Below are 25,311 nucleotides of genomic sequence, written 5' to 3'. Positions count from 1 at the left end.
TGGCAGGACACATTGAGAGTGGTTAGTAAAGCATTGGCCTGGCCAGCGACGCCCATATCCCATGAAACGAATAAAAAAAACATTTGGGATCTTGGGCATCATAAATAAAGACATTGAGTACAAAAGAAGGGAAGTTATGCTGAACCTTTATAAAGCTCTGGTTAGACCCCAGCTGGAGTATTGCATCCAGTTCCGGTCACCACACTTTAGGAAGGATGGGAGGGTCCTTATGAGGGTCCAGAGGAGATTTACCAGAACGGTTCCAGGAATGGGGGATTTTAGTTACAAGGTTAGGTTGGAAAAGCTGGATTTGTTCTCCTTAGAACAAAGGAGATTAGGAAAGATTTAATAGAGGTGTACAAGATTATGACAGGCTTAGATAAGGAAAAGCTGTTCCCATGGTACAAGGACTAGGGGAGACAGATTGAAGGTTTTTGTCAAGAGATGCAGGGGAAATGTGAGAAAGAACTTTTTTTTTTAAATGCAGCGGGTAGTAATCACCTGGAACTTGCTGCACACAATGGTGGTGGAAGCAGAGACAATCAATGACTTCAAAAGGAAATTGGATGGCCACTTGAAGGAAGCAGGGCTATGGGGATCGAGCGGGGAGTGGGTGTGACTGGAAAGCTCAGTGGAGAGCTGGTATGGACACAATGGGTTGAATGGCCTCCTTCTGTGCCGTTATGACTCTTAGGACAGTCCCTTCATCACAGGAATCAATCTAGTGAACCTTTGTTGCACCCACTTCAAGCATGTATATTTTATCCTTAGGCAAGAAGACTAAGACTGTATACAGTACTCCATGTGGTACCACCAAAGCCCTATATAATTGCAGCAATACATCCTTACTCTTAAACTCTAACCTCTTGCAATAAAGACATTTAAATCATGGAACTATACAGCCATGCATCATTCTCCACTGACGTTCAAAGAGCAATCCAGTTAGCCCCACTGCCCCACATCTCTACAACTTTTGCTCTTTCATGCATTTATCCAATTTCCTTTTGCAGGCTATTAATGAATTTGTATCCAGCACCCTAGCAGACAGTGGGCTGCAAATTCTAAACACTTATATAAAAAAATATTTTCTTCATGTTAACTCTAGTTCTTTTGCCAATCAACTTGCATCTGTACTATCTGATTATTGATCCTTCAGCCAATGCAAAAAGTTTCCCTTTATTTACTCTACCTAAACCTTTCATAGTTTTAAAAATCTCTAACAAATCCCCTCTTGCATTTCAGCTTCTCCAGTTTATTCACGTAACTAATCTCTCATATTTGACTTCCTCATTGTTTGCCGAACCTACATGTTAACTTTCTATATCTTGCCTACAAGGACAGCCAAATCCTTCCACATACCAAAATTTATCAGACTCACCTTTTAAAAAAAAAAATTCTGCTTTTCCATTCTTCCTACCAAAGTGGATATTTTCACACTTTGCTACGTTATACACCATCTGCCGCCTTGTTGCCCAATCACTTACCTGTCCACATCTTTTTGCAGCCTCTTTGTGTCCTGCTCACAGCTTACATTCCCACCTAGTTTTGTATCGTCAGCAAACTTAGATACATTATTCAATGTCTCTTCGTCTAAGCCATCCATATAAATCGCAAGTAGCTAAGGCCCCAGAACTGATCCTTGCGACGCTCTACTCGTCACAGTATGTCAATTTGAAAGTGTTCCATTTATCCCTACTCTTTGCTTCCGGTCCGTTAACCAATCCTCTATCCATGCTAGTATATTATCCCCAACCCCATGAGCCCTTATCATGCCTTTTGTGTGGCACCTTATCAAAAGCCTTTTGGAAATCCAAGTATACAACATCTACTGGCTCCCCTTTATCTACCCTACCAGTTACATCCTCAGAAGACTCTAATTAGTCTGTCAAACACTATTTTCCTTTCGCAAAGCTTTTGTCTGACCATATTATGATTTTCTAAGTGTATTGTTAAAACTTCCTTAATTATAGATTCTAGCACTTTCTCAAAGACTGATGTCAGGCTAACTGGCCTCTATTTCCCGGTTTTCTCTCCCTCCTTTTTTGAATAGCGCATTACATTTGCTAACTTCCAATCTGCTGGGACCGTTCCAGAATCTAGGCAATTTTCAGGAATCATAACAGCACATTCACTAACTCTGCAGCTATCCCTTTTAGAACCATAGAATATAGGCCATAAGGTCTTGGGGATTTTAGCCCCGAAGCTTCTCCAATACTTTTTCTTTGCTGCTATTAATTACCTTAATTTCCTCACTCTTTTTAGCCCCTAGGTTATCTTTGTGTAACTTGCGTTTTCTACTGTGAAGCCAGACACAAAATATTTGTTCAATGTCTCTGCCATTTCCTCATTCCCAATGATAATTTCTCCTGTTTCTGCTTCTAAGGGACCAATACTTACTTTAACTACTCTCCTTTTTACATACTTGTAAATGCTCTTACAATCGGTTTTTATATTCCTGGCTAGGTTATAGAGTCATAGAGTCGTACAGCATAGAAACTAGCCCTTCGGCCCACCGCGTCCATGCCGATCATAATGCCTATCTATACTAATCCCACCTGCCTGCATTAATTCCATATCCCTCTATGCCTTGCTCATTCAAGTACCTGTCCAGATGCCTCTTAAATGTTGCTACTGTTCCTGCCTCCACCACCTCCTCTGGCAGCTCATTCCAGATACCCACTATTCTTTGTGTGAAAAATTTATCCCTTTGATCCCCTTTAAACCTCCTCCCTCTCACCTTAAATCTATGCCCTCTAGTTTTAGTCACCCCTACCATGGGAAACAGACTCTGGCTATCTACCCTATCTATGCCTCTCATAATTTTATATACCTCTATCATGTCCCCTCTCAGCCTCCTTCACTCCATGGAAAACAGACCCAACCTATCCAATCTCTCTTTATAACTCAAGCCCTCCAAACCAGGCAACATCCTTGTGAATCTTTTCTGCACCCTCTCTAGCTTAATCACATCTTTCCTGTAGTGCGGCGATCAGAACTGCACACAGTACTCCAAATGCGGCCTAACCAACGTTATGTACAACTGTAACATGACGTCCCAACTCTTGTACTCAATGCCTCTATTTTTTCCTTTATCAATTTTTTGATGGCCTGTTGCTGGTTTCTAAAACATTCCCAATCCTCAGACTTACTGCTATTCTTTACAAGTTTATAAGACTCTTCTTTTAATCTTATACTATCCTAAACCTCCTTAGTAAGCCACAGATGGATCTTTCTTGCTAAATTTTTATTTTTTAATGAAATATATTTTGGTTGAACATTTTGAATTGTTTATTTAAATGCTTTCCACTGTTTATTTTTCGACCATACCTTTTAGTCTATTTACCCCATCAATCTTAGCCAACTCTCCTCTTATATCTATGTAATAGGCTTTAAGTTCAAGATTCTTGTTTGTGATTAGAGCATGCCATTTTAAAATTTAATATGGAATTCAATTGTATAACGATCACTATTTCCCAAAGGATCTTTTACTATGAGATTACTAATTAACCTTGCCTCATTAAACAATATTAGATCCAAAATAGCATTATCCCCAGTTGGTTCCACAATTTATTGTTCCACAGTCACAAAAGCATTCTACAAACTCATCTTCCAGACCATCTTTGCCAATTTGATTGGTTCAGTCTATAAGATTAAACTCACCCACCATTATTACATTGCCTTTGCTACATGCTCCAATAATTTCTTGCTGAATACTCTGTCCAATGGTATAACTACAATTCGGGGGCCTATTAACTACCCTTACCAGTGTTTTCTGACGTTCGCTATTCCTAATCTCCATCTATACTGATTTGACTTCCTGATTGTCTGAACCAAGATCCTTTCTGATTAGTATCCTTATGCCATCCTTTACCCCTCCTTCGTTTCCATTCTGCCTGTCTTTGAAATTCTGTGTACCCTGGAATATTTATTGGTCACTCGGTAACCACGTCTCTGAAAGGCAATTAGATCCAAATCATTTATCTCTATTTGTGCCACTAGTTCATCTATCTCATTGCAGATGCTTTGCATATTCAGATTAAGAGCCTTCCATATTATTTTTGTAACTGTGATTCCATGCGTGGACCTTACTCGCTGATGCACCATTACCATTAGACCAGGGCTGTCCAACCTTTTCACGCTGGGGGCCACATTTCAATTTTTGTCTTACATGGGGGTGCGGGGTCAGTGAGACATTTTCAGAAAGATAAAGGCATTAAAATTTATCTATTGACCAAAACAGTAACAAATGTCATAATTGTGAAGCAGCTTTAAACGAGAAGATGAATTTATTGACTTAGTTTCTCTTCAATATGTTGGACACTGATGCAGTGAGAAACCTTGCATTGTTTTGCTTGCACAAGAAGTCAATGTTTGCCCGCAACTTGTAGTGATGCCGAGTAGTCCGGATAGATGTCATTCTGTCAGCAGTGATCTGATCACACTCTCTCTCTCGCTATGGCCCCCACCCTCTTTCTTGTTCTCTCGCTCCGACACCCCCCCTCTCTCTCTCTCTGTCTCTCGCTCTGGCACCCCCCGCTCTCGCTCTGACACCACCCCCCCCTCTCTCTCCGACACCCCCCTCTCTCTCGCTAGCTCTCTGACATCCCCCCCTCTCTCTCTGTCTCTCGCTCTGGCACCCCCCCTCTCTCTCTCTCGCTCTGGCACCCCCCTCTCTCTCTCTCTCGCTCTCTAACATTCCCCTCTCTCTTTTCCTCGCTATGGCCCCCACCCTCTTTCACCCCGCTCTCTCTCTCTCTGACACCACCCCCCGCTCTCTCGCTCTGACACCCCCCCCCCTCTCGCTCTGACACCCCCCCTCTCTCTGACACCCCCCTCTCTCTCAATCTCTCGCTCAGACATCCCCCCCCTCTTTCTCTCTCGCTCAGACATCCCCCCCCTCTTTCTCTCTCGCTCAGACATCCCCCCCTCTTTCTGACACCCTCTCTCTCTCTCTCGCTCAGACATCCCCTCTCTCTCTCTCTCGCTCAGACATCCCCTCTCTCTCTCTCTCGCTCAGACATCCCCTCTCTCTCTCTCTCGCTCAGACACCCCCTCTCTCTCTCTCTCGCTCAGACACCCCCTCTCTCTCTCTCTCGCTCAGACATCCCCCCCTCTTTCTCTCTCGCTCAGACATCCCCCCCCTCTTTCTCTCTCGCTCAGACACCCCCCCCTCTCTCTCTCGCTCAGACACCCCCCCTCTCTCTCTCGCTCAGACACCCCCCCTCTCTCTCTCGCTCAGACACCCCCCCTCTCTCGCTCAGACACCCCCCCTCTCTCTCTCGCTCAGACACCCCCCCTCTCTCTCTCAGACACCCCCCCTCTCTCTCTCAGACACCCCCCCTCTCTCTCTCGCTCAGACACCCCCCCTCTCTCTCTCGCTCAGACACCCCCCCTCTCTCTCTCGCTCAGACACCCCCCCTCTCTCTCTCGCTCAGACACCCCCTCTCCCTCTCGCTCTGACAGCCCCCCCTCTCGCTCTGACAGCCCCCCCTCTCGCTCTGACAGCCCCCCCTCTCGCTCTCGCTCTGACAGCCCCCTCTCTCTCCCTCGCTCTGACAGCCCCCTCTCTCTCTCTCGCTATGGCCCCCACCCTCTCTCTCTGTCTCTCGCTATGGCCCCCAACCTCTCTCTCTCACTCTGACACCCCGCCCCCTCTCTCTCTCTCGCTCTGACAGCCCCCCTCCCCCTCGCGCTCTGACAGCCCCCCCTCGCGCTCTCGCTCTGACAGCCCCCCCTCGCGCTCTCGCTCTGACAGCCCCCCCTCGCGCTCTCGCTCTGACAGCCCCCTCTCTCTCTCTCGCTCTGACAGCCCCCTCTCTCTCTCTCTCGCTCTGACAGCCCCCTCTCTCTCTCTCTCGCTCTGACAGCCCCCTCTCTCTCTCTCGCTCTGACAGCCCCCTCTCTCTCTCTCGCTCTGACAGCCCCCTCTCTCTCTCTCGCTCTGACAGCCCCCTCTCTCTCTCTCGCTCTGACAGCCCCCTCTCTCTCTCTCGCTATGGCCCCCACCCTCTCTCTCTGTCTCTCGCTATGGCCCCCACCCTCTCTCTCTGTCTCTCGCTATGGCCCCCAACCTCTCTCTCTCGCTCTGACACCCCGCCCCCTCTCTCTCTCTCTCTCTCGCTCTGACACCCCCCTCCCCCTCGCGCTCTGACAGCCCCCCCTCTCGCTCTGACAGCCCCCCCTCTCGCTCTGACAGCACCCCCTCTCGCTCTGACAGCCCCCCCTCTCGCTCTGACAGCCCCCCCTCTCGCTCTGACAGCCCCCCCTCTCGCTATGGCCCCCACCCTCTCGCTATGGCCCCCACCCTCTCGCTATGGCCCCCACCCTCTCTCTCTGTCTCTCGCTATGGCCCCCAACCTCTCTCTCTCGCTCTGACACCCCGCCCCCTCTCTCTCTCTCTCGCTCTGACACCCCGCCCCCTCTCTCTCTCTCTTGCTCTGACACCCCGCCCCCTCTCTCTCTCTCGCTCTGACACTCCCCTCTCTCTCTCGCTCTGACAGCTCCCCCTCTCGCTCTGACAGCTCCCCCTCTCGCTCTGACAGCCCTCCCTCTCGCTCTGTCTCTCGCTATGGCCCCCACCCTCTTTCTCTCTCGCTCTCTGACAACCCCCCACTCTCTCTCTGTCTCTCGCACTGGCACCCCCCTCTCTCTCTGTCTCTCGCTATGGCCCCCACCCTCTTTCACTCTCGCTCTGGCACCCCCCTCTCTCTCTCTGTCTCTCGCTCTGACACCCCCCCTCTCTCTCGCTATGGCCCCCACCCGCTTTCTCTCGTGCTCTGGCCACCCCCCCCTCTCTCTCTCTCTCTTTCTCTGACACCCCCCTCTCTCTCTCTCTGTCTCTCTCTCTCTCTGAAACCCCCCCTCTCTCTCTCTCTCTCTCTGAAACCCCCCCTCTCTCTCTCTCTCTCTCTGAAACCCCCCCTCTCTCTCTCTCTCTCTCTGAAACCCCCCCTCTCTCTCTCTCTCTCTCTCTCTCTGAAACCCCCCCTCTCTCTCTCTCTCTCTCTCTCTCTGAAACCCCCCCTCTCTCCCTCTCTCTCTCTCTCTCTGAAACCCCCCCTCTCTCCCTCTCTCTCTCTCTGAAACCCCCTCTCTCTCTCTCTCTCTCTCTGAAACCCCCTCTCTCTCTCTCTGAAACCCCCTCTCTCTCTCTCTCTCTCTGAAACCCCCCCTCTCTCTCTCTCTCTGAAACCCCCCCTCTCTCTCTCTCTCTGAAACCCCCCCTCTCTCTCTCTCTCTGAAACCCCCCCTCTCTCTCTCTCTCTCTGAAACCCCCCCTCTCTCTCTGAAACCCCCCCTCTCTCTCTCTCTCTCTGAAACCCCCCTCTCTCTCTCTCTCTCTGAAACCCCCCTCTCTCTCTCTCTCTCTGAAACCCATATCTACCCTGCTAGTTACACCCTCAAAAACTGCTAACAGGCTTCTCAAACAGACTGCTTCAATATCTGGAGTTGCGAATGTTAATGAACACTATGCAGTCCTCAGCAAACATCCCCACTTCTGACCTTATGATGGAGGGATGGTCATTGATGAAGCAGTTGAAGACATTTGAGCCTAGGACACTACCCTGAGGAACCCCTGCAACAATGTCCTGGGCTGAGGTGATTGGCCTCCAACAACCACAGCCATATTTCTTTGTGCTAGGTATGACTCCAACCAGTGGAGAGTTTTCCCGCTGATTCCCATTGACTTAAATTTTACCAGGGCTTCTTGAAGCAACACTCAAATGCTGCCTGGATGTCAAGGGCAGTCACTGTCACCTCATAAAGCAATGACCTTGATTTAGAACATAAAACTGCAATGGCTTTGTTAGCTTCCAAAGTATATTTCTGCATCTAAAGTGCCTCCTGACAACGCAGAGCATGCGCAGAGCGATCACGATGTCATCAATGCGTGCGAACAGTTGCCAGCCTGCTAGTATGAATGCGGCATACGTTTGCATGACGTCACCACGCAATGATGTCCTCACCCCTCAACAGCCGTCTCCATTCACCCGAACAGTGCCCTGCTCTCTTCCACCATCCCTGCTTCAATCGCTGCTTTCCCTCAGCCACTCACTCTCCACCCCCACCCTGGTCCTCAGCTACTCGCTCCCACCCCACTGGCCGCTCTTCCCCTCGGCTATTCACTCCAGGCCTTGCCAGCATCCCCCCTCTCAGCCATTCGCTCCCGCCCTTCCCACGGGCCGTTTCCCCCACTGTCGCTCAGAGCTTGTCACTGCCCAGTCCCCTGGGCCAATTGTTCCCCGCTCCTCACTTCCAAACACCAACCCCCCCCAACCCCGCTCTCCAGCCGCTCACTCCCTATTTACACCCCACCAGTCCCCAGCTACTTGCTCCAGGCCGCGCCGCTTCCTTCTTCTCGGCCTCTCGCTCCTATGTTGCCCCGTCCGCCTTGTGGGTGGCGCGGCAGAGAACGCGCAAACGTGGGAATGAGGGAAGCAGGAAGCAGGGACCGAGCGGCCGCAGAGTGGGGCTGGGAAGGGGGGGGGGGGGGGGGGGGGGTCACAAGGAGCAAGGTACAATCGGTAGAGGGGAGGGGGGCAGTTGCAAGGTCTGGAGCAAGTGGCTGGGGGCCGGAGGGGGAGCGGGGAGCGAGCGACCGGAGTGGGGGGGGGGGGGGAGAAGGAGCACTGAGGCCGAGCGAGTGACTAAGGGAAGGCAGCGGGAAGCTAGCAGAGAGAAGACGGGCGCAGGAGTGAGCGGCAAAGAGAAGCACAATGGCAGGAGGGGCTGTTGGGGGTGGGATGGAGGCGGCGATGGCATTCATTGAGGGGATTTTCGGGTTGAACTTGTTTTTTTGAGTTAAATTGAGCAGCGCCATTTTTAATCCTGGCAGCTGCCTGAAACATCTCAGACAGTGATGTTTCAGTGGAAGAGGCTGCATTTGCGCGTGTGCTTGTACTGCGCCACCCACTGGTTGCATTGTCAGCAAACGCAGCCTTTTGTATCAGTACAAATCCATACTAGTAATTCAGATTTATTATTGAACACTGTAAAATATTCACAATAAACATTAACATTTAACAGAATATTTGCAGGTGCAAGAAAAGCCATTTCGTTGTGAAAATAGTTTTCCAGTACTTCACTTACCAGGCTGAGAGTAACCATGAACATAAACTTGGAATTTACAGTCATATCATGGTAAGAAAATTTCAGTTTGAACCATCCTCATTATACTGAGAGAGAAAAGATGCTGGACTAGATATCTGATTAAAACTTGATTAGAATTATAACGCAGCAGAGACCTAATAGAGAAGTTGAATTTGATGGTGAGGGAGGGATGTGGAGCAGGGGTAAAGGGCAAGATAGAAAAGTTTTAAAAAGACCATAGGTAAGAGAGGAATGGAAGGCAAACTCAGAAAAATAAACTGATGACGACGATGACTGGCATCAACACTAAAAGTACTAAAGGCCAGTAAGACAGTTAATTTATCTATTTTCATTGATCTTTGAGTACAACAGAATCTATTTCTGACAGAAACTATACTAAAGTGCAGGTTGCGGCAATGTGGATCCAGCAGAGAAAATGCAATATTTTTAATTGGAATGGCAATATGCAAAATTTGGGGATCTGAACAGCTTTATCTGAAAAGAAATAGTGTATCAGTGAACTGAAGGAAAACTACATACTAATGTTGGTTTGTGGTCAAGTATTTTTGCTTCCTTTCACTGGGACTCAACATTCATTTTTCCAGTCGATATCATCTGCCAGACTGTGTGTGTTATAGAATAATTTGCAAATTTTGCTGCAGTTGAAGCAGAAATATGGTGCACATGACAGATGTCAGGTTGATAATACAAGCAAGAACCAGGCAGAATACAGAAAGTTCAGAGAGTAAGTGAAAAAGGAAATAAGAGAGCCAGAGAGTATGAGAAGAAAATGGCAGCAAATAGGAAAGGGAATCCAAAAATCTTCTATAGACATATAAATAGTAAAAAGTTAGTACATATGAACATACAAATTAGGAGCAGGAGTAGGCCTCTCAGCCCTTCAAACCTGCTCCGCCATTCAATAAGTTCATGGCTGAACCGATTACTCCACATTTCCACCTACCCCCGATAACCTTCCATCCCCTTGCTTATAAAGAATCTATCTACCTCTGCCTTAAAAATATTCAAAGACTCTGCTTCCACCGCCTTTTGAGGAAGAGAATTCCAAAGACTCTCAACCCTCAGAGAAAAAAAATTCTCATCTCTGTCTTAAATGGGTGACCCCTTATTTTTAAACAGTGACCCCTAGTTCTAGTTTCTCCCACAAGGGGAAACATCCTTTCCACATCCACCCTGTCAAGACCCCTCAGGATCTTATATGTTTCAATCAAGTAAGAGGAGGGGTGGGGCTGATTAAGGATCAAAAGGGGATCTATGCAAGCAAGTGGAGGGCATGCCCGGGGTGCTAAATGACTACTTTGCATCAGTCTTTACTAAGGAAGATGCTGCTGTTGGAGTCAAAGTGAATGAGGAGGTAGTTAAGACACTGCATTGATAGAGGAGGCATTCGAAAGGCACCAGGACTGGGTGGGATGCATCCGAGGATGCTGAGGGAAGTAAGGGTGGAAATTGCTTACCTACTGGCCATAATCTTCCAAACCTCCTTGGATACTGGGGGTGGTGCCAGAGGACTGGAGAGTTACAAATGTTATACTCCTGTTCAAAAAATGGGTGTAAGGATAAACCCAGCAACTACAGGCCTCAGTAGTGGGAAAGCTTTTAGAAACAATAATTTGGGACAAAATTAACAGTCACTGGACAAGCGTAGATCAATTAAGGAAAGCCAGCACACATTTGTTAAAGGCAAATCATGTTTAACCAATTTGACCGAATTTTTGATAAGCTCACAGAGAGGGTTGATGAGTGTAATGTGGTTCTTGTGGTCTATGGACTTCCAAAAGGCCTGTGATAAAATGCCAAATAATAGGATCACCAGCAAAGTTAGAAGCCATGGAATAAAAGGGACTGTGGCAGCATGGATACTAAGTTGGCTGACTGACAGTAAACAAGAGCAGTGGTGAATGGCTGTTTTTTGGATTGAAGGAAGGTTTATATTGGCGTTCCTCAGGGATTGATACTAGGATCAAGGCTTTTCTTAATATATATGAATTACTTAACTTGGGTGTACAGGGCACAATTTAAAAAATTTGCAAACAACAAAACTTGGAAGTATTGTGATCTCAAGGAGAATAGTAATAGACTTCAAGATGACATAAGCAGGCTGCTGGAATGGGCAGACACATGGCAGATAATACTTAATGCAGAGAAGTGTGAAGTGATACATTTTGGTAGGAAGAACGAGGAGAGGCAATATAAACTAAAGATACAATTCTAGAGGGAGTACTGGAACAAAGAGACCTGGAGGTATGCGCACAAAGTGTTGAAGGTGGCAGGCAGTGCAGGTTGAGAAAGTGGTTGAAAAGGCATTCAGGGTCATGGGCTTTATAAATAGAAGCATAAAGTACAAAAGCAAGGAAGTTATAATGGACCTTTATAAAACACTGGTCTGACCTCAACTGTAGTATTGTGTCCAATTCTGCGCACCACACTTTAGGAAGGATGTGAATGCGTCAGAGAGTTTGCAGAAAAGACTTACAAGAATGGTTCCAGGAATGAGGACGTAGTTGCTTGGATAGATTGGAGAAGATGGGGTTGCTCTCCTTAGAGAGCAGGTAGAGAGGATATTTGACAGTGTTCAAAATCTAGACAGAGTAGAAAGGGAGAAACTCTTCGCATTGGTAGAAAGGTCAAGAAGCAGAGGAGACAGATTTAAGGTAATTGGCAAAAGAACCAAAGGCAATACGAGGAAAAACATTTTTATGCAGTGAGTGGTTAGGATCTGGAATGTAGAGAAGGCAGATTCAATTGTGGCTTTCAAAAGAGAATTGTACAAGCACCTGAAGAAACAAAATGCAGGGCTATACGTAAAGGACAGGGGAGTGGGACTAGCTAAATTGCTCTTGCCAAATGGGTCTCCCTTTTATGCTGTAACCATTCTATGATTTTAACAAACTCTCAGTACTGTAACATTTCCTTCATATATCCATTCAAGTTTCGCTACTATTCTCTGATGTTCACAATTTTTTCAGTTTCTATTGATTGGTTCTCTAAGCCGAAATTGTTTGGTTAACCAAAATAAAAACAAAAAATGCTGAAAATACTCAGCAGGTCTGGCAGCATCTCTGGCAGAGAGAAGCAGAGTTAACATTTCAGGTCAGAACTGGCAAAGGTTAGAAATGTAATAGGTTTTAAGTAAATAAAACGGGGGTGGGGCAAAAGATAACAAAAGGGATAGGACAGAAGGTCACAGAGAATAACTGACCAGAAGGTCATGGAGCAAAGGCAAAGGGTGTGTTAATTGTGTGGTGAAAGACAAAGCATTAGTGCAGAGAGGGTGTTAAATAACCGAATAATGAACAGCCCTGACCAAAAGCACAAACATGAAAAAAAACAGGGCAGGCACATGGTAAAAAAAATGAATGATGGCACAAACTAAAATAAAATAAGAAAAAAATATAAAAGGGTGGGCCAGTCATGCTCTTAAATTATTGAACTCAATGTTCAGTCCAATAGGCTGCAGCATGCCAACTCGGTAAATGAGATGCTGTTCTTCGAGTTTGCGTGGTGTTCACTGGAACACTGTAGCAAGCCCAGGACAGAGATGTTGGCATGAAAGCAGGGGGGTGCGTTGAAATGTCAAGTAACAGGAAGCTCAGGGTCATGTTTTTGGACTGAGTGAAGGTGTTCCGCAAAGCGGTCACCCAATCTGTGTTTGGTCTCCCCAATGTAGAGACTGCATTGTGAGCAGCGAATACAGTATACTAAATTGAAAGAAATACAAGTAAATCGTTGCTTCACTTGATAGGAGTGTTTGGGGCCTTGGATAGTGAGGCGAGAGGAGGTAAAAGGGCAGGTATTACACCTCCTACAATTGCATGGGAAGTGCTGTGGGAAATAGAGGAGTGGACCAGGGTGTCGCGGACGGAACAATCCCTTCGGAATGCTGCCAGGGGAGGGGAGGTAGTGGCATCATGTTGGATGCGGCAGAAATGGCAGAGGATGATCCTTTGGATATGGAGGCTGGTGGGGTGCAAAGTAAGGACAAGGAGAATCCTGTCGCGGTTATGGGAGGGAGGGGAAGGGATGAGAGCAGAGGTGCGGGAAATAGGCTGGACACAGTTGAGGGCCTTGTCAACCACAGTGCCGGGGGTTGGGAGGGGGGGGGGGGGGGGGAGAAAAGAGAGGAGGAAATCCTCGGTTGAGGAAAAAGGATCTCAAAAGCGCTGTTGTGGAAGGCTGCATCATCAGAGCAGATGCGTTGGAGACGGAGAAACTGGGAGAATGGGATGGAGTCCTTACAGGAGGCAGGGTGTGAAGAAGTATAGTCGAGGTAGTTGTGAGAGTCGATAGGCTTATAATGAATATTAGTAGACAGCCTATCCCCAGAGATGGTGACAGAGAAGTTGAGGAAGGGAAGGGAAGTGTCAGAGATGGACCACGTAAAGGTGAGAGAAGGATGGAAATTGGAAGCAAAGTTGATAAAGTTTTCTAGTTCGGGGCGGATGCAGGAAACAGCACAGATACAGTCATCAATGTACCGGAAAAAGAGTTGGGGGAGGGGCCTGAGTAGGACTGGAACAAGGAATGTTTGACATATCCCACAGAAAGACAGGCATAACTAGGACCCATGCGGGTACCCATAGCAACACCTTTTATTTGAAGGAAGTGAGCGGAGTTGAAGGAGAAGTTGTTCAATGTGAGAAGAAGTTCAGCCAGGCGGAGGAGGGTGGTGGTGGATGGGCACTGGTTGGGCCTCTGTTCAAGGAAGAAGCAGAGAGTGCTCAAACAGCCGTGTTGGGGGATGGAGGTGTAGAGAGATTAGACGTCTATAGTGAAGAGGTGGTGGTTAGGGCCTGGAAACTGGAAATTGTCAAAACGACGTAGAGCGTCAGAACAGTCACGGATATAGGTGGGAAAAGATAGAATCAAGATAGGAAGAAATAACTCCCCGCTGCTGTTCGAAATAATGCTGTGGGTTCATTTACGTCCACCTGAAAGGGAAGATGGGACCTTGGTTTAACATCTCATCTAAAAGACTGCACTTTCGACAGTGCAGCACTCCCTCAGTACTGCAGTGGAGTGTCAGCTTAGATTTTTGTGCTCAAGTCCTAGAGTGGAACTTGAACCCACAACCTGTGATGCCTCGATGTCAAATATTACCCTGTCACATCCAAGCTAGGATATTATGCAGAAAAGAGCATCAGCTAAAGCATGTAAAATTTGTCAGAGGTGTATTCTGTGGACTCTCTGATTTCACTTTATACAAAATGCATACAGTGGGCTTGGATGTGTTCAAAACTTTTATCAGGAAGAATGTTTGATACTCCAGTCCATCAAAAGAAAATTCAGAACATCCTGTTAGTAGTTAGAAACCAGCTTGAAATATGGAATAGATGGCATAAAATTCCAACACTAATGAAGGGTTTTTATTTTCAAAAATGCAAATGAAGAAGCAATGTTGTAGTGTATTGAAATGCCTCTTAATGGCCAGGTTGTGATCCTGTGATTGGGGAGGAATTTAGAGGGATTTATATGATCAGCAGGGAAGGAGAAAGACAAATCTAAAAGATGTAAATAAAAAGGCAGCATAGTGACTGGAAGAAAGTCAAATATTCACCAGCCTATGAATACGCAAGAGAGGGTGTCACAGTAAATTACTGTGGCTATCACACATATGGATCACCAATCCAAAAAGGAACAGCCAATGCTCTATTGCTGCATTCTCAATCTCCATCTCACTGTTGAGATAAGGTTCCTCATAAGGAAGGCAAGTGAGAGGCATTTTGAAAAGAAAGAAGTTGCATTTATATATTGGAGAGGACGTTGTCCTCAAAGAGCTTTTAGACATTTCCTAATGGAAAAGATGAGTCATGATAGGAAGAAATAAGTTCAGTGGGGCAGGAACAGGGTGAAACAACGGGTCTGCCAGGACAGTCCTGTTTGTGGATTTCAGGAAGGAGGTAGAAGTGGGCTGTCCGGGGTTGTGAGACTATGAGGTTGGGAGTCGTAGAGTGAAGATCTTGGGAGGATATGAAGTCAGTGACAATCTGTGGACAGTAGCTTGATGTTCGGTGGTGGGGTCATGGCCCAGGGGGAGGTAGGAAGAAGTCTGAGATTTGGCGCTCAGCCTCTGCAAGGTAGAGGTCGGTACGTCAGACAACAACAGCACCACCCTTACCTACAGGTTTGATCACAATGTCCGGGTTAGACCGGAGAGAACGGAGTGCAGCAAGTTCACAGGGAGACAGGTTAGTGAGTAAGGGGAGCAGAGAAATTGACATGGTCGATGTCACAATGACAGTTTTCAATGAAAAGATCAAGAGCAGGTAAGAGGCCAGAGGGAGGGGTCCAGGTGATTGGCCCAGATTTTGCCGTTAGCAGTGAACGAACAGGGCTCCCCTTCCATGCACCTACAGCTGCCCACAGACGTTTAGTGGGGTTTTTTGTGGCAACTTATGGTCATCGGGAGTCCGACACAGCGCAGTGCACTCTGCAGGGGATCTGGGCTTCATGTGAACAGGACAACAACGTGACTCTTTAAACAATCAATTGGCAGAATTGTTACTCAGCCACCTGGAGGTGTAAATGAGAATATTTAATTCAATGTAAAACCAAGTATAGAAAGCAAAATAGAGTGAGGGAAAGAGAGATGGGATTAAGAGAAAGAGAGATAAGGAAGGAAAACATTTCTTTTTGGTTTTAAAAAATCTACAATAATTAATATCTGAAGGAATGAGTCTCCACACTGGTGAAATTATTCGTGCCAGATGTGTTGTTTGTTTACAATTAAGACTAATCACACTGCTTACAAGATCACTTACACTTGAATGGAGAAACCCTAACATTTTGTGGGTACCTAGTGGGTAAGTATCGCAATTTCACTCCCTTCTTCTGTTTCAATGCCACCTCTCTAGTCAAGATACTAATATAAGGAAGCTTGCAGAGGAGCAGGACAACTTGGACAGCACCTTCCTGATTTCAGTGTTGAACTGCCCATGTGCAGATGCTGGAAGCTGCTGTCCAATTTACTAATTAATAACGGTGAGCATTGAGAGCCTCACTGTTATTCTTACTGCAAAATCCAGGTCATTGTCTTATACAAACACAAAAAAAAATTGCATACAACAGATGGTAGGTAAAAGTTCATTTAAATGAATTAATGGATATTACAACTGATAATTAAAAATTTTTCTCCAGCCAGCATTGCACATTTTCAGAATAGGTACCGTAAAGGCCAAATGCAAAGTATATTTTTTAGATTTTACTTCAAAATAGTCTCTTACTTTTAACTTCTGAGCATCCTCTACTGCACCCAAGTGGATGGAATAATCTCTAAATTGGTGCCAACTTGTAGGTAGTTTCATACTGTGGATTAGCACCTTCTAATGGGCACAGTAGCATAGTGGTTATGTTATTGAATTAGTAATCCAAAGGCCTGGTCTAATAATCTGCAGAAAGGAGTTCAAATTTCATCATGACAGTTGGAGAATTTAAATTCAATTAATTTAATGAGGGGCAGACAGGAAAGTGGAGTTGAGACCACAATCAGATCAGCTATGATCTTATTGAATAGCCGGGAAGGCTCCAAGGGCCGAATGGCCTACTCTTGTTCCTATGTTCGCTCCCAAGAGCTCTATTTATGTAAACGCCCTTGCAGACGAAAAAAAGTAAGTACTTTCATCTTATCAGTCTGGCTTAGAAGAGAGTGTAAATTTGAACCTGCCACTTATTTTCCTAATGTTTATCATTTTGTTCTCTGTGATTATTTCTGCCTCTAGTCAGTAATTTTCTATTAGAGCTACAGTCTAGTTTACCTTCACCACCACATGTCTGCAGCTTCACTTATCACAAAGATACATTGAAAATCTTTAGAAAGTACTTAGTTAGAAGTTGCAATCTTTCCCATCCCCTTATAATTCCTTATTCATCCACTGTTTGCATGTAGCAACTGTTGCAAATGGATTCACTTTTATTTTTATTATGGCTGACAATTAAAATTGCTCATCAGATATTAGAGATTTTTTTCTTTCAACAGATTTTAAAAATGGCATGGACTTCACCTTCAATGGAAAAAAAAAACTGTACCTTGAAGAAAACTCTGCAGTAAATTGTAACAAGGCATCTCCCTCATTTTCAGCATCATCAGGCACTGGGATAGAAATAAGAGCTTACAGTTAACTTTCTGGATCATAGAGATTTACAAATGTTCAAGAACTCCACAAGCAACTATCATTTTGTTCTAAATTGAGGAAAAAAAGTTTTCTATAACTTGAGGAAGATAACTCAGCTTCAAAAAATACCTAGAAGACTACTTTCAAGAATTTTAGTAACAGTTAAGAATTGCCTGGACCAGATTTACATAAAGTACAATTATACTTTTTCATGTCACATCACAAGTTTATTGTAAACCCTTATTTTATTTACACAATATTTTAGTATTGCAAAGCTCATTAAGTCAAATGAAAGAAAATGAATAAATGACGCCCATTTAAAGCAGCGTTGTTTTGGCAGCTAGTTGATGACACAAACATCAAAGGTTCAGCGGTAACTACTCACTTTAAAACGGCTGTCTAATTCATATCAGTCATTTACATTTTTCTATTCGTAAACCACAGGAATGATTAAATTCATCTGAGATTAAAAACTGCAAATCATGTATATTCCAATCACAAATGAACCTAAATAGTAAATATTTGTAATTAGGTTTGTAAACAGTGTGGCATAAACGAAGACAAAAATATATCAGGCTAAGATTTACTCAAAACTATATTTTACAAACTTGTGGAGCAACTGGTAAAGAAGTTCAGCTTAGGGCTTCAGCAATTATAATGGACATTCGCTATGCCCTGAGGGGAAAAAAAACTAGCAAGTTATTTTTCCTTTTAAAAAAAAACTGAATTCTCAAGAAAGTACATCAGTAAATATTTTTCATGAAGCAACTGTATATTTTGACTATAATTTCAGTGGCAGTTATGCATTGATAAATGCAGATTTCTTGCTGTGACTGTGCAAACTATGAAGAAAGCGGAGTAAGGATTTGAGGCAACTAGCATTGTTTTGGTAGCACAGTTTGTAACAAACTAATTTACATGTTAACATTTCTTCAAATACAACTATGCTTAGTGTCAAAACCGAAACTATTGGCAGATTTCTATTCTTTAAATTATACATGAAGTTCTTTTAAATTTAAAACAGTCAGTAACTTTATCAACTTAATGAAGTCATCTTCCATTTATTGTAGCTAAAGAAAAATCACAAGGGTCATACAGAAACCTGCTCTTTAATTTAAATCTAGGTCAATGAAAGTCAATAAGTACAATCCTTTATTGCACAAAGCCATTCAATTTGGTCCCTTCACGTGGTGGGGATCTCAAGATCCTGGAAAACTATTCAGAGGAGGAAAACTTAACTGAAACCTCGTTTAAGACCCTTAGTCATCAGGAAAGGCTTACAGAAAGAGGACCTTCTACATCGGAAAAACAATGATTTCAATGGGATATGATTAAGATCTTTAAAATAATGAATGGATTAGATTTTGTCTGTGTAGATAGGTTACTTGAGCTGGAGAGCATGGGAGGACCAGGTGACATCACTACACGTTATTAAGCATCAAGTTAGGTTACATGCTAGGAAATACTTCTTTCCAGAATCATTGGCTTCATTGCCAGCACATATGAAGAATGTGGATTCACTACAAGTATTCGAGAGGCAGCTGGGTGAGTTCCTGTGAGTGGAAGCCATCTGATTTTATAGAAAGTAGGTGAGTTAATGACGATGATAACGATCATGGTCTTCTGAAACATGCTTGATTGCTTAAGAGGGCTGGAGACGAATTTCCCAGGGTTGTTCCCTACATTGGTCAAAGGCTTTTGCAGGAGATGGCACAACTGTAAAGCGTAAAGGGAATGGGATGGGTTTAACAGAGTGCATTCGTTATTAAATGTAACGGCAGAACGGGCTTGATCGACTAACTAGCCTTTTATCGTATGTTTATACAGCAATCCAATAGACCGAAAGGCTTGGATTTACTTGCCATCCTCTTCTGTTTCCACGATCTTTGTTATTCTTAATTACAGGGTTTCCATTGTTCCAGCACCTTCTGCTGGTCCATCAAATTTGCTAGCGTGCACCATTAGCACATCAGGTCACCAAGGACCTCTTCTGGACTCCAGGGTCAAACTCTGCTGGATCTTGGTAATTTCAGCACTCCTTCTTAACTCCCTCAATGCACTGGACAACCTCCAACAGGACACCAACTAGTAGCTTCCTCCTCCAACTGCTCCTGTATCTATGCTCTCTACTTTTAACTGTGAACCTGGTCCATCAGTCAATGGATACTTCATGCTGTCTATCAGTGACCTGAACCCCACCACCCTACCTGGTTTTCAGACTTCAATATTGGACTATTTCACATCATTATCTCCCCACTCTCAGTTTATCATCATTGTATGTCTCCTCTAATCCGTGTCATGCCTTTGTAACCCAAATTCACTTTGTGCCCATTCGTGTGCGCATTCTGGCTGGTGCTCCAGCCCCAAGCCCATTACATCACATCCCTATTTTAGACCTCCTGGGTCCTTCTCTCCTTCCCTTTCCCTCACCTGGCTATGCCACCCTTCTTCCTTCTCCTCAGGTAATCTGCAGCCCCCCCGCCCCCCCAATCCTTGCCTCATCACTACTCCTTTGCCTTTCTTCTCTCGCGCTGCTCTTTCATGCTTAAATTACATTTGAACAAATCCATAGCTGGACTGGTTTCTCGATGGGGTAAGATCACCTCTTACAAAAGGTAGGTATGGCAAGGAATTATCAGGGCATACGTGATATTCTGGATTAGTTTTGATTGCCTCGGGGGAATGGAGAAATTTCCCAGATTTCTTTCCTGCTGAATTGGCCTGGGATTCTTTGTTCTTTTGCCTTTCCTAGGAGATAACATGGTTTGGGTGGGGATGGGCAGGGGAGAAAGAGTGCATATATTGTGATGTGCAAGCTTTCGTAATTGTGTGGGATAGGCTGGAAGGACCAGAGTTCTTTTTCTGTCAATCATTGTTCGAATGCACCATTTGTGCCTCTTTTGACATTTTCCTACAGGCCCATGGGACACCTGTTACTGACTCATTATGTGCAGTAACCCCAATGACTCCATTCTACTCCCTCATTGACTTTCCTATCCAGCTTATCCGCTCTAGGTTAACCATCCTAACTTGCTCTCAACCTGCACATGCCACCCACTGGAGCTCGACTGGACTTGGTTAGGAGATCGACAATCACTGCCCTTACTGTGTTTGCCCCAAAATGTCCGTTCACTGACCAACAAGGACTTTGCCATTCACTACCTCATTGAGGATGATCGCATTGACGTCCCGGTTTTGATTGAAATTAGGTTCACAGATGGTGACACCACATATGGTTGCCAACGCCTCTCCATGTGGTACCTTCAACCACTTATCTTTTTCAGACTTACAAGATGGTAACGTGGCCCTTAGCAACAAGTCACAAATTGGCCTTTTGGTGTATTCGCTATATACGCTTCCTTCAATATTTGACTATGTTCAACTCCTATTGACTCTCCTTTAAATCCTTATTGACTAGGACCTATTGCCCACAGCATTACATACTCTGTTTCTTCCCTCATCCTATGCAACAAGTAACCCCTCATCCTAGGTGATTTCAATCTACATCTCAACTCGGTCGGCCATCTCTCCTCTGAATTCACTGCTCTCCAGTCCTCTTGAAGCATTTCCCTCCACATAAGCTCTCCTGACCCACATTCATGGCCATCCCCTCAACTCCACATCATCTCCCAACTTCTCCGTTCCTCTGGACTTGATCACTAACAAAGCCATCTGTCCAATTCCTCATTTCCCACATCAGCCTATCTTTCCTTCAACCCCACTTCCTTCTACATCAGTCCCTGGAAAAAAACCTCTTCCAAGTTACTTACAACTACATCCAACCTCTGAACTGCCTAGATTATGGCAATCCACTTGCAACCTTTGCAGCTGTTTACTTGACAATCCGACACTTTACCATATTTTTGATCCCTTTGCCCACCACAAAATCTTCACCGTCTCCCATCCCATTCATTCCCTCTGATATAGCCCCATCTTTTGCTCCCTCATGTCCAAGAGGCGCAAACTGTTGCACAGTGGGATTAGCTATCCATTGCCTGATCTGGTTTCATCACATTAGCTCTACTGGGCCTTGGTCTCCTCTGTCAAAATAGGCATGGCTCCAAGAACACCCCAGACAGCAAAGATAATCCAGGCTTCTTTCTCCACTACAAATTGCCTTTTTAAACTCCTCTCCGTGTGCCAGATAGCAACGCATCACCCACGAAGCAAAAAAAAAACCTAAATTTGGTCGGAAGTAGAAGATGACCATTCTTATTCATTGGGTCCACTATATTAGCAACATCCTTTTCATTTATAAATTGTAATTTACTGTGAAATAATAAATGAAAACAAAACAGAAGAGGTAAACTGTGGAATGGCTTGGTGCAAAAGAGATAGTACCAATAATGTTCAACACAGTCTATCAACGTACTCATTGGAGACTTCTTTGATCCCGAAGATACCATGCCGAAAAGTTCACCATCGTCAACTCCAAACTCAGTAGCATCTTCAAAATCATCTCCCTCACTGTCACTGACCATGTGAACATCAGCACACTGCATAAAGAATTGAAAGCAATCAAGTTAATAAACTCCGCCATTGGTCAAATGCAATCAAAACAGTTTTTAAAGCAATTTGTAATTGGAAAAACACTAATGAGGAAAAATTTTAAAATATTGTTGGCCAGGGGCTGCAAGAAGTATAGAGTCTGTTACAAACTGCTGGATAGTTCATGAACTATAGCAACCGGAGCTCAGACACTGGCCTGTGCTGGTAAAAACCAGTTTGAACTAATTAATTTATGTGACAAGACAAGGAGAGAGATCACAGGAATAGAGCCTTATTTGGACACGGTGTGATACCGGGGTCTTTGGGCCTGGACCAATAAGGAGAAGATACGAACAAGGTGAGCAAGCCTAAACCAACCGGAAAGAAACAGCACAGTTTTGAAGAGATAAGAAAGAGAATAAGTATGGAGAATCTCGGGCCTAGAGCCAGCGAGAAACTCCGGAGACCAACCATCGGGGAAGTGGAAGACCCTGCGTCAGCAATGCGGCGGCGACAACGTAAAAGAGAGAGAGAACGGAACGCCTGGCCAGCGTCAGCTCTCCCCTTTTTTGGGTATTATCCTTTGTTTTCTGTGACTAGGTAAGGGAAAGGTCAGAGGAACCTAGTGGGTGTTCTTATCGATTCTAGTTAGCTTTGTTATTAACTGTATAACCCAGTTTGAGTTGCATGCTTTTGTCTAACCAAGTGTATAAGCCTTATTCTTACATTGTACAATAACGTGAATAAAGTAAATTGATAGTTAAAGAAAGGACTGAGTTTCCTCCTCTTTGTATTAAGCCGTTTACCGTGGCCAGTGGATTAAGTGGAGGGTGGCTCTCCTGTAACCCCGATATCCCAAACACCCAGCCTGAGCCTGAATTAAGAGGATTTAGTCCCACGTGACGGCCAGGATCAAGTGGGTGAAGGGAATAAAGGGGCCAATGGGAAGTTGACTCCGTGCCACGGTTTACAATATTTAACCACGAGAAACCAGCATTATAAAACTAAAGACAAACATATAAACCATACCTGTTTCATTTCCTTTATTAATTCTCTTTGCTATTCCTTTCAAGAATTCTATAAGGATGGACAAGAATGACCTGCCCTTTTGAAATCTGGCCCCAATTAATTATTACTCCAAAGGCTCAGTAATTTCATCTCATATCTAGTAGTTTAGCACAACTGAAATTAGATAAACCATGAAGTTACACGCCAGTTTATTTCCTTTTTGGAGCCCCCAGCTTTCCTTGGGATCCATTTATTAAAATATTAGCTTCACAAGCTTAGATTCGAGCTTTTTTTTTAGCACCACTTCTATTTGAATAATAATCTCCATAAGAAGTTCTACACCCAACTATGGTGGTTTGACAATCCCAATATCCATTTCCTCTGTGAAAATTGAGGCAAAGTATCTATTTAGTATCTCTGCCGTTCCCTCAAGCTCCACTATACACTTTCATCCCATAGTGGCCTCACCCCTACTTTAATAGTCCTCTTACTACTAGTGTGTCTATAAAAGCCTTTTTATCCTCTGTTGTCCATTTTCCTGAAAATTGTGCCTCGCATTCTATTGGCCTTTCTAATCTTCTGTGCAATTTTCTTTTATTATTTACATTTCATTATAATGTGGTCTCCAAGTATTAAAAGCTATTTTTAAAATTTTCAAATTTGATCGAATTCCCAAGTCACTCATAGAAGGCGACCTTTAATGCACACCTTCTTTCTCCTTCCTGGAATGGAACTGATGCAAGGAGAAAAAGATCAAATATTCTGATAATATGCAAATTATTCTTCAAATTAATTAGAAATGTCCAGTTTATGCTTTTCTTTTGGATCACATCCTGTCCTGAAAGTACTGACTCTTGCTGGGATACAGATGCCAATAACTCCCTGGTACCTTACTCAAGTCAGAACTCTACACAAGAGCATAGAGACTACCAGCACACAGTTTAACCATGAAGGGTATTACAATCAGTATCACACCAAACCTCATGCTCATCACCCGACATCCACAAACTTGGCTATTTCAGCAGGGATCACTCAATTTTCTGCTTCCTTACACACAGAGGCTGTTCTATAATTGAGAGGGAAGGAAAACTACCTACTCCAAAGTACCTTCTAGTCCCAGTATTGTTCTGGCTGCTTGGAGGCAACTGTAAATTACTTTAGTAACTTGCTCGGCAGTTTATCCTGTTTCCTAATGGAAAAATAACTAGCCAGTGCACTTCTCTTTAGAAGAATTAAACTCCACACATTGGGAATCATGCATAAAAATCAATGTTGCATTGCTCTGTGCCCGGACACTTTAATAAACATGCATTCTGGACAATACAGTGACAATTCAAACTATTAAGTGATCAATAATGTGATTTATTAAAAATGGTTACCAACTTTAAGAAAATTTAGATGCACGTTTTACTGAAATATGGCAATTCTCAAAAACAGAAAAGGTCAATTGCAATATTGATGGTGACTCATTCATTTTAAATGGTTAGAAAATGTTGCGATTGGAAAACCTAGGCCAGAGTATTGAAGTTATGCAATAGTACAATCGTCTCACTTAGAGCTATCCAAATTTGAAAATGCATTTGCATTATGTTATAGAGAAATATATGTTGAACAATATGCATTTTTATGACACGGCTAATTTACTTAATCAAGGTTTATTACAGTTTGCCTGTTCATATAATCAGAAACTGAAGAAAGAAAACTAACACCGCCATCACTGGGTAAAGTGACTAAGGTTCATTCACATTCAAGCAGCAATAGAGCCAATACTTCAGTAACAAAACCCAAGGCAAGCTGATTATGTGAAGATATAAAATTTATTCATTAATTATTCATAGAGTCATCTACAGCTAGGCTGTTCAAGTTAATTACATGCAACCACAGCAATAAAGCTGCAGTGGCTTATTTAGAAAAGGTGAACCAAAAAGCAGTACTAGAAAATAGTACACATTTCTCATTTGCCTATAAAAATATTAGTTGGGAAACAATTACTCAAGAACTTTATGGAATACATATAGCCTTTATTGAAGATGACTAATGGTAACATACAGCAATTAGGCAAACAATTTTTCACCTGATATTTTATCTAAATTCATGTTTCCTCTCCTCCCCAGCTCTTACAGAATCTATACTACCAGAAGAATGGGTCTCTCATCAACTCCCCCATTCTGCTCCATGAATGCTTATCTTACAACTGTATAGTTCTAAGAACAGCATGAGCTTTTACTTGTACTAGCAGGTATCAAAAGCATGTCACATAGTTTGAGGACCTATAAATCTTTTTTTTTCAGTGGATGTAGGTGATACTGGAAAGGCTGCATTTACTGTCCTACTTAGCTACACTCAGAAGCTGGAGATGGTCCTTTGCCGTGAGGTAACGGAGCTTAACAGTGGTGTTAGGTAGCGAATTCTAGGATTTAGATCCAGCTATGATAGAGAAAAGGCAATATATGTCCAAGTTTGGAACATGTGCAGCCTGGAGTTGACTTCACATGATCTTACTGCTCTTGTCCTTGTTGGAAGAGGTTGCAGGTCTGGGAGGTACCCTGAACATAAGCTGGGTCAGTGCATCCTGTAGCTTGCACATACTGAA

The 25,311-nt window shown here is 44.1% G+C and overlaps 1 protein-coding gene across 1 annotated transcript in view; it reads right to left on the bottom strand.

Moving 5' to 3' along the window:
• The window catches only part of faf1 (Fas (TNFRSF6) associated factor 1), a 552,776-nt gene that overhangs the window by 195,098 nt on the left and 332,367 nt on the right, over positions 1-25,311 (bottom strand). The window contains exons 10-11 of the mRNA XM_068037154.1: positions 21,595-21,718; positions 17,137-17,200 (exon numbers count right to left, since the gene is read on the bottom strand). Of these exons, the coding sequence (XP_067893255.1) occupies positions 17,137-17,200; positions 21,595-21,718 (188 nt within the window). The remainder of the gene's footprint in view (positions 1-17,136; positions 17,201-21,594; positions 21,719-25,311) is intronic.

Source organism: Heterodontus francisci, chromosome 8, assembly GCF_036365525.1.
Source record: "Heterodontus francisci isolate sHetFra1 chromosome 8, sHetFra1.hap1, whole genome shotgun sequence".
In the NCBI taxonomy this organism is placed as follows: domain Eukaryota; kingdom Metazoa; phylum Chordata; class Chondrichthyes; order Heterodontiformes; family Heterodontidae; genus Heterodontus; species Heterodontus francisci.
Note: the sequence above shows the minus strand (reverse complement) of the source record. Positions and strands in the feature narration are given on the sequence as shown.